Source organism: Octopus bimaculoides, chromosome 20 (assembly GCF_046866305.1).
Source record: "Octopus bimaculoides isolate indiv1 chromosome 20, ASM4686630v1, whole genome shotgun sequence".
Taxonomy (NCBI): domain Eukaryota; kingdom Metazoa; phylum Mollusca; class Cephalopoda; order Octopoda; family Octopodidae; genus Octopus; species Octopus bimaculoides.
This window is the reverse complement of record NC_142947.1, coordinates 14,143,006-14,156,209: the sequence shown is the minus strand read 5'-3', so window position 1 is coordinate 14,156,209 and position 13,204 is coordinate 14,143,006. Positions and strand designations below refer to the sequence as shown.

Below are 13,204 nucleotides of genomic sequence, written 5' to 3'. Positions count from 1 at the left end.
TGTCATGAGCCATTAAAATGCCAATGGTACCATTATAAATCTTACTAGTATTTACGTGTTGAAAAAAAATATATCTGTCTACTTGTACTACAATACATTTCAGCACTTTAAAAACAAACTTATGTTTGTTTATATATGACGTAATTTCTATACCATCTAGTATTTCTAGATGAGTTTAGAAATTCGAAATTGCAGAAGAATTTGTCAGTAAAGTAGTTTAGCTTAAATGGTAAAGCACTTTGACTGGAAAATGAAGGGATGTGAGTTTGAGTCTCATGGCTGGTTGCTGACAGATCTTTTTTGCTCTGTAAGGATTTTATCCTATATATGCTGTTTTATCAGTACTTATGCACTGGAAAAATGTATCTTTCTACTTGAACTACAATACATTTCAGCACTTCAAAAACAAACTTGTTTGCTTACATATCACGTAATATATATGTTTGTGTGTCTGTGTTTGTCCCCGCCACCATTGCTTGACAACTGATGCTGGTGTGTTTACATCCCCATAACCTAGTGGTTCGGCAAAAGAGTCTGATAGAATAAGTACTAGGCTTACAAAGAATAAGTTCTGGGGTCAATTTGTTCAACTAAAAGGTGGTGCTCCAGCATGGCTGCAGTCAAATGACCGAAACAAATAAAAGAGTAAAAGAGGTTATCCATTATTTTCATCTAATGCCGACTCAACTGTGTACGTTGGTTTAATATCAGCACGGCCAGCTTTTGCCCATATCAGGTGAATGATTTGTTCACTGATTTCTGTGTCAGAATGAATATTTTTCAGCTTAGCTCAAAATGTCCTGGTGTGTTCATCACTGAAGAAACCAAATGAGGTTCAGATACCATGTCTGATGATCTGCCTATGACATTCTGAGTGAGGTTTATTTTTTAGCACATAAGTCTCTTTAAGAAAATTTCTCAGCAACAAAATTTCACATCTACGTTTGTATACAAATGTAATACTTCGACCGTGCGAACCAAAGGAGATGGCGACATAAACGGGAAAAGGCTCCTTTTTACCACGTCACACGGTCGAACACAAAAATAAAGATATATATAATAAAAGAAGGCTCCTCGTAAGAGAATACGAGCCATAGTGCCAGTAATAAGAACTTAGGACAACTCAACCGTTAGATATATAATGAGAATAAATTTATTAACAAAGTGAAACTGTTTGTGTCTGTGTGTGCGTGCATGCGACATATAAAATTAACACAGTAGATAAATCAGGCCTTTTGATACAAGAGAAGCTATACAACAATGTGAAGTGACGGACAGTCGTATAAACAATAGTGTGTGTACAATATGTGAGTGTACAAGTGTGTGTGTGAGAGAAACACAGAACATTGAAAGAGTGTCTGTAACATAGACTGCAAAATGTCTTAAAACACTGAGATAGAGAAAACCAGTTCGTATTAAAGTTACACAAGGAGATAGAATGTTCATACGCAGGAAGTTGTGGTCAAGGAGCAGAGCTGTAGTATCACACTATGTGTGTTGAGCGTCGAATGCTGACCTGTGTTACCTGGTACGGAATATTCTGGCTGGTTAGTTCTGATTGTTGTTCGTGAGTGGATACTCCACTCATACAGTGAAGATAAAACCGAGTGTGTTGATATTGGTGTGTCCCTGGTGGTGGGGTTGCTGGCGCACGACATTGTGGTAGACAGTACATTGGGGGTGAAGATGTCGGCGCTGGAACTGGCTGTAGCTGTGTTCTGTATGTGTGTGGTCAACGACCAGACCTGTGAGAGATCTAGAATCGAAGACGATTGCCGTCGTTGGATCGGGCTTATTTATAGACGAAAAAGGGCTCACCAGAAACCCAGTAAAACTCTCTATCACGTGACTTTATCTGAAGCCGTCGATTGGACGTAATGCCTCCTAAGCAAGCAGAACATGGGGACAAATTGCCGCGCAAATAAGAACCAATCAGGATGTTGGACACAGAAAGGTCCAAGGCAGCCGAAGACTAGATGTTATCAGCTCCGTTATCATTTGTGATTGAATGCCCGAGAGAGAGGTTTCACTACACAAATTTTAAACGTTATTGCTTCTGTGCTGGGATAGACATGTTTTATAACATGTTATAGACGTTATGCAAATTACTATTTTAATCTAATTTTTTAATCTAATCAAGCGCATATACAAGATGATATCAAAAGTTCCCAGACTGGTTTTGCTTAATAAAAAATAACTTATTTACCTAAATTTTAACGCCATCTCCTTCAAAATTCTCACCTTGCACAGTAATACATCAGACCCCGTATTCCTGCCACTTTTGGAATCTGGCTTAGAAGTCATTTTCTGTAAGCAAGTCAAGAACCTTTTATGATTCGCTCTTGATTTTGACAACAGTGTAAAAATGGTGACCTTACACCTGCATTTTCATCTTGGAGAAGAGAGGGAAGTCCGCAGGTACTAAATTTGGTGACTGTGCACGCAACCGTGTGCTGCCATCTGTTGGCGCGCTACAAAACTAGTCCGGGAACTTTTTGGTACCACCTCATATCTGTGTATGTGTGCGTGTGTAGGAGTATTGGGAAGAAACTCATGAGACAAAAGCATACTGGACAAAAAAACAAATTGATTAAAAATATGTTTCTCAAAGAACAAATGGAATAGTAATCGAAATTTAATGTTTTTCGAAAGAAATGGGTACAAAAGTTATGAAAAATATATTATATAGATGCTTGAATTAAGTATCACAATGTTTTAACGTTCTAAGATTTTAAAAATTACTTGAGAGAGAGATCAGAATTAATAGTTTATGTATAATCTACACAGTTTTACATCGGGGCATGCAGAATATTTTATTAAACCTTAAAATATAAACATTAACATAATAAAATTGTTAGTGCCCTTTTAGAAAGATATACTGGACACACAATAATTAACTGAGGTCGACTACTTAAGTATCAGTCAAGTACATATGTCCCTCGAATTATTTTGGTCGTGTGCCTTCATTAAATAACTATTAGTAGACTGATGAGTGACGACTTACTAAACTCACTTAGTGTTGAACAAAACAGTCCAGTCACCTTTGCTGCCATAGTCTACTTTGCTTGTAGTCCTTCATGGTTTCATAAAACGAATAACAATTAAATTATCATGTAGATCTAATTAACAATACTGAACTCATAATGTTTATGGTCACTTGCCTATATTAGCAAGAGTTACTGGCATTACTACAGGTATGCATCACCACCATCTTTTTCCATCTTCGATTTTGTTTCTTCATAACTTTCTGAAAAATGGATATCTTTTAATAAAATTCTCAGTACATTTCAGATGGTATAGGGCTTTCCTATAAGGTGTTATCCACCCCTAATTGGAACTCTCCCGTATGACATGTACGCATGCTCAGTGACTTGCTTTAACAGTTGCAATCAGCTGAATGCACATTGCCAGTGACATTTAACATAATTACCCACACTCTGTGGTCAGGATTCTTTTTTTGGTTTGATGTCGGTATCGAAGGGATTACCAGACACCGGACAATACAGTGAGAGCAGCTTTCACTCACATCGTGGTATTCGACGCTGTGTACGTGTCTGTCGTGGTAAAATATGTCACTCCTTAACTGTTGCTTTGATTTCATCCGTAGCACGAGGTAATTATGTCATTATCTGTGAAATTCGGCAACTTACAAAGATCTTTAGATCAGGCAATACTTCACCGAGAGCAGATATAAGCTCCTGCTTATTCCTGTCTGAAGTATCGTCCGATACTTCAGACTTATCGTCCGATGAATTTACTTTGTTGACATTCTTCATCGACAAAATTTTTATTCCTTTCAACCTTTCAGTCAAGTCCGCCTTTCTTCCAGTAACATACTGTCCATATAATCTTAAATATTCCTTTAACTCAGGCACAGTAAGTACTTCGATAGCTGAATCATCAAGCTGCTTTATATCCATGATAAGACGTAAAACAATAACAATGGCGTGGGTTAGCCTCCGGAAGTTTAATTATCTACATGGAGCGCCGCCTAGCCAAGGGAGATAACCTACTTATAGGAAACCCCTATAGATAGCAATCATGCTGAAGTTTGATGTGGAAAAAAGAAAAGAAAAGAAAATTTGGAGTTGAAGATAATTCTCACACTTCATCAAAACGTATGAGTAACCAAAATTGAAAAACTATCCAGTATCAACTCAAATTTTGTTTCTACATCAAATTCCAACATAATGGTAAGCTACACCATCTGAGATGTATTTTGATGAAATTTTACTTTAAAATATCCAAGTTTCAGAAAGTTATGAGGAAACAGATTGAGGTGTGGGAATTTTCTGGAATACGCCTCCTCTTTCCAGAAACATTTTTCACTACTATATTTCAATATAACCCTGTTTTCCATGATCTAAAATAAATCTCTAAAAATTTTCACAAAAAAATGATACATTTTTCAGAGTTACAAAGAAACAAATTCAGGGGGAGGGAGTACATATCTGTAGTTATGCCAAGTTATCTTTGCTACACGAATGAAAGGGGAATGAAATTGGAACATCCAAATGTTTGTGCTGTGTCGAACATTATACGTAGCAAGTATACACACACACACAAACGAACAAAACAATCGAAGAAATACAGACAACAACGTCATAGTAGCACTTGAAACAGCTTGTAACGACAATTAACCATTGTTTTCATGTATATTAAGTGGAGACAGACTAAGAAGGTATAACATTAGATAAACAGATATTTGAAGGACAGAAAACAGAAAAATTGTAACAATACATATTCAGAATCTTATCCATATCGCAATTCATGCCATTTTTCTAACATGTTACATTCTAATTCTCTTTTGAATCTTTTATTGGTTTAACGAGTGTAGGACAAAAGCCACTTGGACAAAACCTCCAAAGTTAAAGTGTGAAAGTGAACAAAAGCCCCACGGTTATATTTTTCGATTATTTTTCTCGTTCTTTTTTCTTACCTTTCAGTCGTTAGACTGAGGCCATGTTTGGGCACCGCCTTGAAGAATTTTTAGTTGAACGTATTGACCCCAGAATTTTTTTTCTTTCTTTTTTACTTGTTGCAGTTATTAAGACCATATCCATGCTGGGGCACCACCTTGAAGAATTTTTAGCCGAATGTATCGATGCTAGAATGTTTTACATTTTTACTTGTTGCAGTTATTAGACTGCGACCATGCTGGGGCACCATCTTGAAGAATTTTTAGTCGAGTGTAACGACCCCAGAATTTTTTTTTATGATTTTCAACCAGCGCATGAAGTTAAGCCTAGAAGGTATCTCCACATGCTAGAAAATAACAGCCAAATCTCTTGAAGTTTTTTATACCCCCCCCCCCCCTCCTCGGTTTAAGACACATGCCAAAGGTGCAACTCAGTGGGATTGAACCTGGAACCGTGTGGTTGGGAAGCAAACTTACTACACAGCCTCGTCTGCGGGAGAGGCGAATATTTTATGCGTCTCGACTTTATTTCCTAGTTTTGATGATTTAATTACAATTATATCGAAAAAAATGAAAACTTTTGAGATCCACACAATGCCTACTTATTTCTAGCATACATAAAGACCACGTTAGGAGGCGGGAACACCTTTGAGTTTGTTTAAAAGAGAGAGATTAAGACACCGATAAAATAATGAAAGAAATATACATTCATTAATTACTGTTTAACATTGAACTTCCCTTCCTACTAAGAATTCTTTCGGAGAATTTTCGGAAAGCGTGCATTATTCCTCGAAAGTAATTATTTTTCAACGTAATTGTAATGAAATTATGAGGGAAACAAAGTCGGGATGTTTGAAATATTCTCCTTCCCATTTCCTTCCCCCACCCCACATTAAATTCCAAGCTACACCATCTGAAAGGTATCTGTAGAAAATGGTTTTAAAAAACAGCCATTTTTCTCAAAGTTATAAGGAGACAAAACAGAGATGTTATGCCCAGTTGACAAATTATAACCAGTTTTCCTATTCGGCTTTCTATTTGTTCAACAACAAACATTAAACGATGCTGAAATCAACATAATTTCATTGATGTTGGATTAAACTTATAGTTTGAAGGTGATTACGTGACTCCTGTTCTCTTGTCATTCACGAATGAATATTACGCACCGTGCTCGTCTAACTTTAGAGTCTAAAGCATGTTAAGTTCTAACACCTACTTATTAGTATCACCGTCTATTCGAAATCATACAATATTTATAGAGATTAACAAGTCTAAGAGAAATATAACACAGTATCTTACCTGTTTAGTAAGCTGTTCTTCGCACAGCTTATATAATGTGAAGAACTTACATGCCAAATTAATATTATTTATGAAACCAGCACTGGCTAACTTTACACGAATAATAATCTGCCGGTCTGGAACCATCATGGCAACAGTTCTAAAGTTAATCTTTAAGTTTTCAGGTAATTCTTGTCGCCCAGCATAGCCTGGATTCTGAAAAAAAAAAAAAAATCAAGAATATTCTTAAAGTAATTTTTGTCTATCAACCTTAAGACAGAAAATTATGTGTTTCTATATTTTTGTTATATCCACAAGCGATAATTTAATCATTTTAAATTTTGGCACAAGGTCTGTGATCTCGGGGGAGGGGGCAGGTCGATTACTTCGATTACAGAGTTGAACTGATACTTATTTCGTCGACCCCGAAAAAGCAAATGAAAGGCAAAGTCGATCTTGGCGAAATTTGAACCCAGAACGTCAGAAAGGACGAAGTGCCGCTAAGCATTTTGCCCGGTGTGCTAATGACTCTACCAGCTCTTTGCCTTCACGAGCAATTATATAATGCCATATACCCATCATGATACAATAACAAATCTTCAGATGATAGCGATATAGTATACTGTATATCACTTCAATTCACCTCTACATATACTATGATGTCATATGTCAAAGAACCCAATTAATTTATCTATCAACGATAGTACCATTTTTCATTCGTATCTATCAGCATTATGTCAAATACTTCTTTAACAATATCGTGTTTTATAATGGAATTACAAGCTGGAAATGTCTTCTCACTATTTCATCCAAATTTAAATTAGGTTTCACTCGACATCCTACTTCCATACCACCCTTCCTAAAACTATTCAATACTTTCAAATCTTTCTTCAGTATCACCTTAGCAGTTTCTCACATCTGCAGATACCCTCACTAAGCACTTTGTTTTAACCGTCTTCAATTGACGCCATTGTTAAACTCCCCGCTGACCACTCTTTCTTCCCCAGCCTTAAATATTCATTCTAGATGAGTTTAAAAGTCTTTGAGAAGTATTTATCATCTTGAGACTAAGGATGCAGGTAATTTATTTAAATTGTTTCTTACCATCGTGAGAAAAATACCAAACTCTGGGTTCATCTGAATGACATCTCCATCTGTGAACACAAATTGATTTTTCCGCTCCTTTTTACACGTGAGAACTATTGCAATTTGTTGTGCAGCCACTGACAACACTGGCAAATCAATTCGATTAAATTCATCAAAACAGCCCCACGTGCCAGACTGAGCCAAACCTGAAATGGTTTTCAACGAATGTTAGAGTTGTTATTTAGACGTTAGTAGTAACTAATTAGACTGAGGTATACAGACAGAAGATATAACAACAATAATAATTATTTCTAACATAGATGCAAGGCCGTATATGCTAAGCAAAAAGATGTAACTGATTTAATAAATTCAAGTACTTGATTCTTAGGTAGACACGCTTACATACTTCATGTAGCAAGCCAAGGAATTTTAATCAATATTACGCGTTTACACCAACCAAACAGCATTTACCTGAACAACTAATTCTCCAACAGCAGAAACTCTTCAACCTGTTCTGTGATGTATAAAGGTATTGAGAAGAATTACACAGGACTCACTGTAAACACCTTCAAGAATAGTTACATTAAATATTTACATTCATTGAAGTTGAGGGACAAGATGAATCGCATGTCATGTCTCAATTCATCTGATGAATACAAATGACTAACTCTGGTCAAGAAAAAAAAAGGAGAAGCAACTTTAACTAAAATTAATTGAATATGGAATGCTGAACAGAGTAATCTTGATTTCTTTCGTAGTATAGTGACAAGTAAGGATGTGTTTCAGAGTTATTAGAACTCATTAGTGAGGTATAATCTAACCATTAGTTCCAAAAACAAAACAAAAAGAAATGCAAGAGTGAGGTCTTTCTGGCTAGGCTGAAAGCCAGTTATTGAAAGACACCTGCATGGTCAAATACATTAAAGTCAGGATGCTACTGGTATCTAATTCGCTGTGTCTAGAGGCGGTGCCATTTTAGAGCATGGGCCTAATTCTGATGTATTTATGCTGTGGCTTGCTGTCAATAAGTAAATCCTATAGGGTCTAGTGCAGTGCCTTGTCCAGAGGCCTACGATGCAAATTAGACGATCCAGGGGGCTACAATGCTACTTAGACGGCCCTGTCTAGAGGAATGAGATGTGATGAAATAAGAACCAACACAAGATTTAAGAGCCAAATGCAAAATATTAATTATATATAATTATGATAAAACATGAGCAATTGAATTATTAATATCCGTTTCGTGTAATCTGTTTACTAGTCAGCTTGTACAGTGTTATGGATTTTATGAGTGTAGAGGTCAATACCCGGTAGCACATTGGGTGTGCCAGACGCTTTATTTCATGTTGCTCCAGTCAACTCAACTGGCAGAAATGAGTTGTACTTGTATTTCATAGAGCCGCCTTGTCACATTCTGTGCCACACTGAATCTCAAGACGCTCTGTTGAATTGGATCAACTGGAACCCTCGTCGTCGTCACCGACGGAGTGTCAGTTTTTATAGCTAAAGAACAGCTATAAACAGCTACAGCAACAGTCACAGAAACAACACTATCAAGAACAAACACCATAAAAACAGCATTCACAGAAACAATAAAAATCACAACAAAATAATTATAGCAGAAATAGAAATAACATTAACAAAAATGGTGGTAATAACAATTGGTCGTTTGACCTGCTACAAATAATAGCCAAAACTCCTTCAAATTGCATCCTACAGTCTTAGAGAAGAACACATTGGATAATGTGGTCTTGGAATCACCGGAAAAAGACGGATCAGTCAAGACTGGAATTTCTTTGATTAATCATCTCCTCGATCAGGGCTGATCTGAGTCTAAACAACAACAACATTACCAATAATAATGGTTTTGAATTTTAGGACAAGGCTTGTAATTTTAGTGGAGAAGCTAAGTCGACTACATCCATTCCAGTGTTCCGCTGGTACTTATTTTATCGACCCCGAAAAGAAGAAAGGCAAAGTCGATCTCGACGGTATTTGAACTCAAAATGTGAAGAGCCAGACAAACTGCCGGTAAGCATTCTGTCCGGCATGCTTAACAAATCTGCTAGCTCGCCGCCTTAAATATCCTAACATCAATCAATAGTCGAACAAATAATGATTACAAATTTTGGTACAAGGCCAGCAATTTCGAAGGGGTAAGTCGATTATATCAACCCTAGCTTTCAACTGGTACTTATTTTGTCGACCTCGAAAGGATGAACGGCAAGGTCGACGAAGTGCTCCTATATATATATATATATATATATATATATATATATATATATATATATATATATATATATATATATATATAGGAGCACTCCGTCAGTTACGACGACGAAGGGTGTCCCAGCTGATACGATCAACGGAACAGCTTGCTCATGAAATTAACGTGCAAGTGGCTGAGCACTCCACAGACACGTGTACTCTTAATGTAGTTCTCAGGGAGATTCAGTGTGATACAGAGTGTGACAAGGCTGACCTTTTGAAATACAGGTACTACTCCTAGTTTACGGTTGAGTAGTCAAGATACTCGTTTGTACTAATTCCTTCAGTTTGAGGAGGAAGCGATTGATATGATGAAAACCGATAAGCAAAACTGTTAACAAAGGTAGGAAAGAGACTAAAACAAAGATAAAAACGAAAGTACTTCACCCATTTTAATCACGGAATGTGTATGCAAAATGATAGTTTGTTGCTAGCAGTAAAAACTAAAAGCAAAAAGAAATGAATTTGGCGAGCACTAGCTCGCTGTTTTGTCGCCTCTTATTTCATTGTTTACACTTTCTAAGAAAAGTATATTGTGTTAAGAGAATTATGTCTTAGTTTTCATTTTGTTGCAGCTACTAGAGTGAATTGTGTTGAAGTAGGTGTCACCAATTTTGCTAAGAGGTTGCTTCCTATTTCTGAAAACTGGCAACCGAAAAGTCTGCAATGTTAGAGAAAGAACATCCATGTTGCAATTGAAATCATTGGTTAAGTCTGACATGAGAGTCAATAGTGAATTCAAAACTCATCTGACATTCTTTAAAGCAGTTACCCTTAGGGAGTGTGTGGGCTGTGAGCATTGAAAAGGGTGTGGATAAATTGCCATGTCATTGTATACTGTACCCTCACAACCCAAACTTCTGACCTTGTACCTGTGTCAGAAACTATTGTCATTACTCTTGTCTTTCTCTGCAAGGAGAATTGTTAGATCTCTGGAAAAACGCATCGTGTTATTTTGAAACGCTATTTTACATCTCGGGTTTAAAACTCACCAAAGTGAAACATTCCTCCTTATTCTTATTGTATGTTTTTTTGTTGTTTTTTTTTGTGGTGAAAACCAAGAAGAATCGGCAGAGTTCTCGGAAAATGCATTGTGTAATTTTTGAAACGTTATTTTACATCTCGTGTTCAATTCTCACCAAGTCGGATTCTTTTCTTTTTTTTTTCCCTTTCTTTTAATTTTGGTATATTGTACCTCAACATTGTACTTTCAAACGTTTAAAACTTAACCAACATCCTGACGAGGAACCACTAGCGTAGCTAGAGTGTGTGCCACCTGAGGTGGCCATTCCGTTTGCCGCCCCTGGATCCCACAAAAAACACATATTGCCTAAAGCAGACCCAAAAGTGGTTCCCCCCCTACCAGCTACGCTAATGCAAAGAACGTGAATGACAATTAACACAGCCTCTTCAAATGTATGTGTGTGTGTGTGTGTAGATATGTATATGTACGTATGTGTATGCTAAAGACAAACCAAAATCAAAGAGAATTTCACTAGATCTGAGTTCGTGTCCCAAGGGCAGCCTTCGACTTTTTCCTGTCCAAAAGGGTTTTTCAACCCAACATTTTCGTGCAATTATTTACAGTTTTATGTGTGTGCTTCGAGGTATTCCATAAAAGATTTATTTCCTATATTGTCACAAGGCCAACAGTGATTTAAACTACGTCACTCTTTGACTGATATTTATTTTAAAAGGAAGAAAAGCAAATTTGACTCTGGTGAGTTTTGAACCTAAGATGTAAGATAACTTTTGAAAATAACGCAATGCATTTTTTCCAGTACTCGGCCGCTTCTCTTTGCCTTTCCACCAACCAAAAACAACAAGAACAACTACAATTATTTCTGGCATTGGTACAAAGCCAGAAACTTGGGGTGTTCAGCTGGTACTTATTTTATCGACCCCGAAAAGAAGAAAGGCAAAGTCGATCTCGACGGTATTTGAACTCAAAATGTGAAGAGCCAGACAAACTGCCGGTAAGCACTCTGTCCGGCATGCTTAACAAATCTGCTAGCTCGCCGCCTTAAATATCCTAACATCAATCAATAGCCGAACAAATAATGATTACAAATTTTGGTACAAGGCCAGCAATTTCGAAGGGGTAAGTCGATTATATCAACCCTAGCTTTCAACTGGTACTTATTTTGTCGACCTCGAAAGGATGAACGGCAAGGTCGACGAAGTGCTCCTATATATATATATATATATATATATATATAGGAGTAAGTCGATTAAATTGATCCGGTGTTTGACTGGTACTTTATTTCATCGATTCCGGAGGGAGGAATGGCAAAGCGGACCCATGCAGGACATGAACTCCGAATGTTAAGAGCAGGAATAAATACTACAAAGCATTTTTATCTTTAATGATGCTGTCAATTTCCCACCCTTTATAATAGTTTCTGTCATGTTTGGAAAGGAGTCGATTCAGTCGAACTAACTGGTACTTTATTTAACGACCCCAAAAGGATGACAAACAAAGGGACTTGAACTCAATATAAATGCACATTTGTGTGTGTTTGACAGAAAAATGCATTTAAGCATCATTTATGTTCTCTAAAGAAGTTTAATTTTATTGTCTGGGGAGATTCATTCTCTTTTAGTGCCTTATTAATTTAACACACCGGTCTGATTTCTACTCATTTTACTTATTTATTTTTATCAATAGTAGCAACGAAAATTTTAGTAAAAAATAAATAAATAAATAAATAGGTAAATGAGTGGAAATCAGACCAGTGAGTGTGTTAAATTAATAAGGCACTAAAAGAGAATGACTCTCCCCAGACACAATAAAATATGTTTCAACACACGAATTCACATAAAGAATCTTGTAAACCACATACAAAAACGAAAGAAGTTTAAGTTTTTCCATATTGTGTTTATGACGTCATAACATCAGTGACGATTATCTGAAGATTTTATTTTAGAAAATTTCAATCTCTTTGAACCTTTCCACGATGATTAGAGGCTCGGAAAAATGTGCTTCGGGGTTCTCAGCCAAACATCAGAACACTAGTACGAAATCAGTCTTCTTCACCTTGTTTTTTTTGCTTTTTGGTGGAGATGGAATAATTCATGCACATTTGAGTTCTGAAACACACTCTGCAACATGCTGGTTGGTACCAAAAGAAAGTTACAAGGTATACGGCAGTATTACTGCAATCTTATAAAAGCATAACCATGCAATTTCAGAAAAGAAATCCTTGGCATTCTAACAAGGAACATATAATCCTTCCTTCTCTATACATTCCCACAGAAAAATACATCGTAAATTAAATAGCAATAAAAATTATGAATATCAAATAATGGCTACCGTAACACAGAATCATACATATATCAACTAAGTACAGTTATTATGGTGAGTATTTTAATAGAATATAAAGTTCGTTGCTATATAAATGTTTGAGCAGCTTTTCAAGTGTGTACGTGTGTATTTATTTATATCTATACTTGTATATCTAGTGTGTATCTGTCGGTCTTCTTCAAACATTCTCTCACTCGATTACCCTCTCTTTGTCTTTCTCATTCTGCTCTATAACGCACACTCCAGACGCGCTTTCTCTTTCTTATGAATGCGTGTGCGCAAACTGGGTTGGTTGGGGACGGAGTGGGTGAACGTCTGGGGATTTTTACACACACATGCCTTATGTATCC

At 36.6% G+C, this 13,204-nt stretch overlaps 1 protein-coding gene across 1 annotated transcript in view; it reads right to left on the bottom strand.

The window, feature by feature from the left end:
- Positions 1 to 13,204, bottom strand: part of LOC106881606 (dynein axonemal heavy chain 5-like) — a 143,421-nt gene that overhangs the window by 20,574 nt on the left and 109,643 nt on the right. The window contains exons 32-33 of the mRNA XM_089338035.1: positions 7,301 to 7,488; positions 6,218 to 6,412 (exon numbers count right to left, since the gene is read on the bottom strand). Of these exons, the coding sequence (XP_089194161.1) occupies positions 6,218 to 6,412; positions 7,301 to 7,488 (383 nt within the window). The remainder of the gene's footprint in view (positions 1 to 6,217; positions 6,413 to 7,300; positions 7,489 to 13,204) is intronic.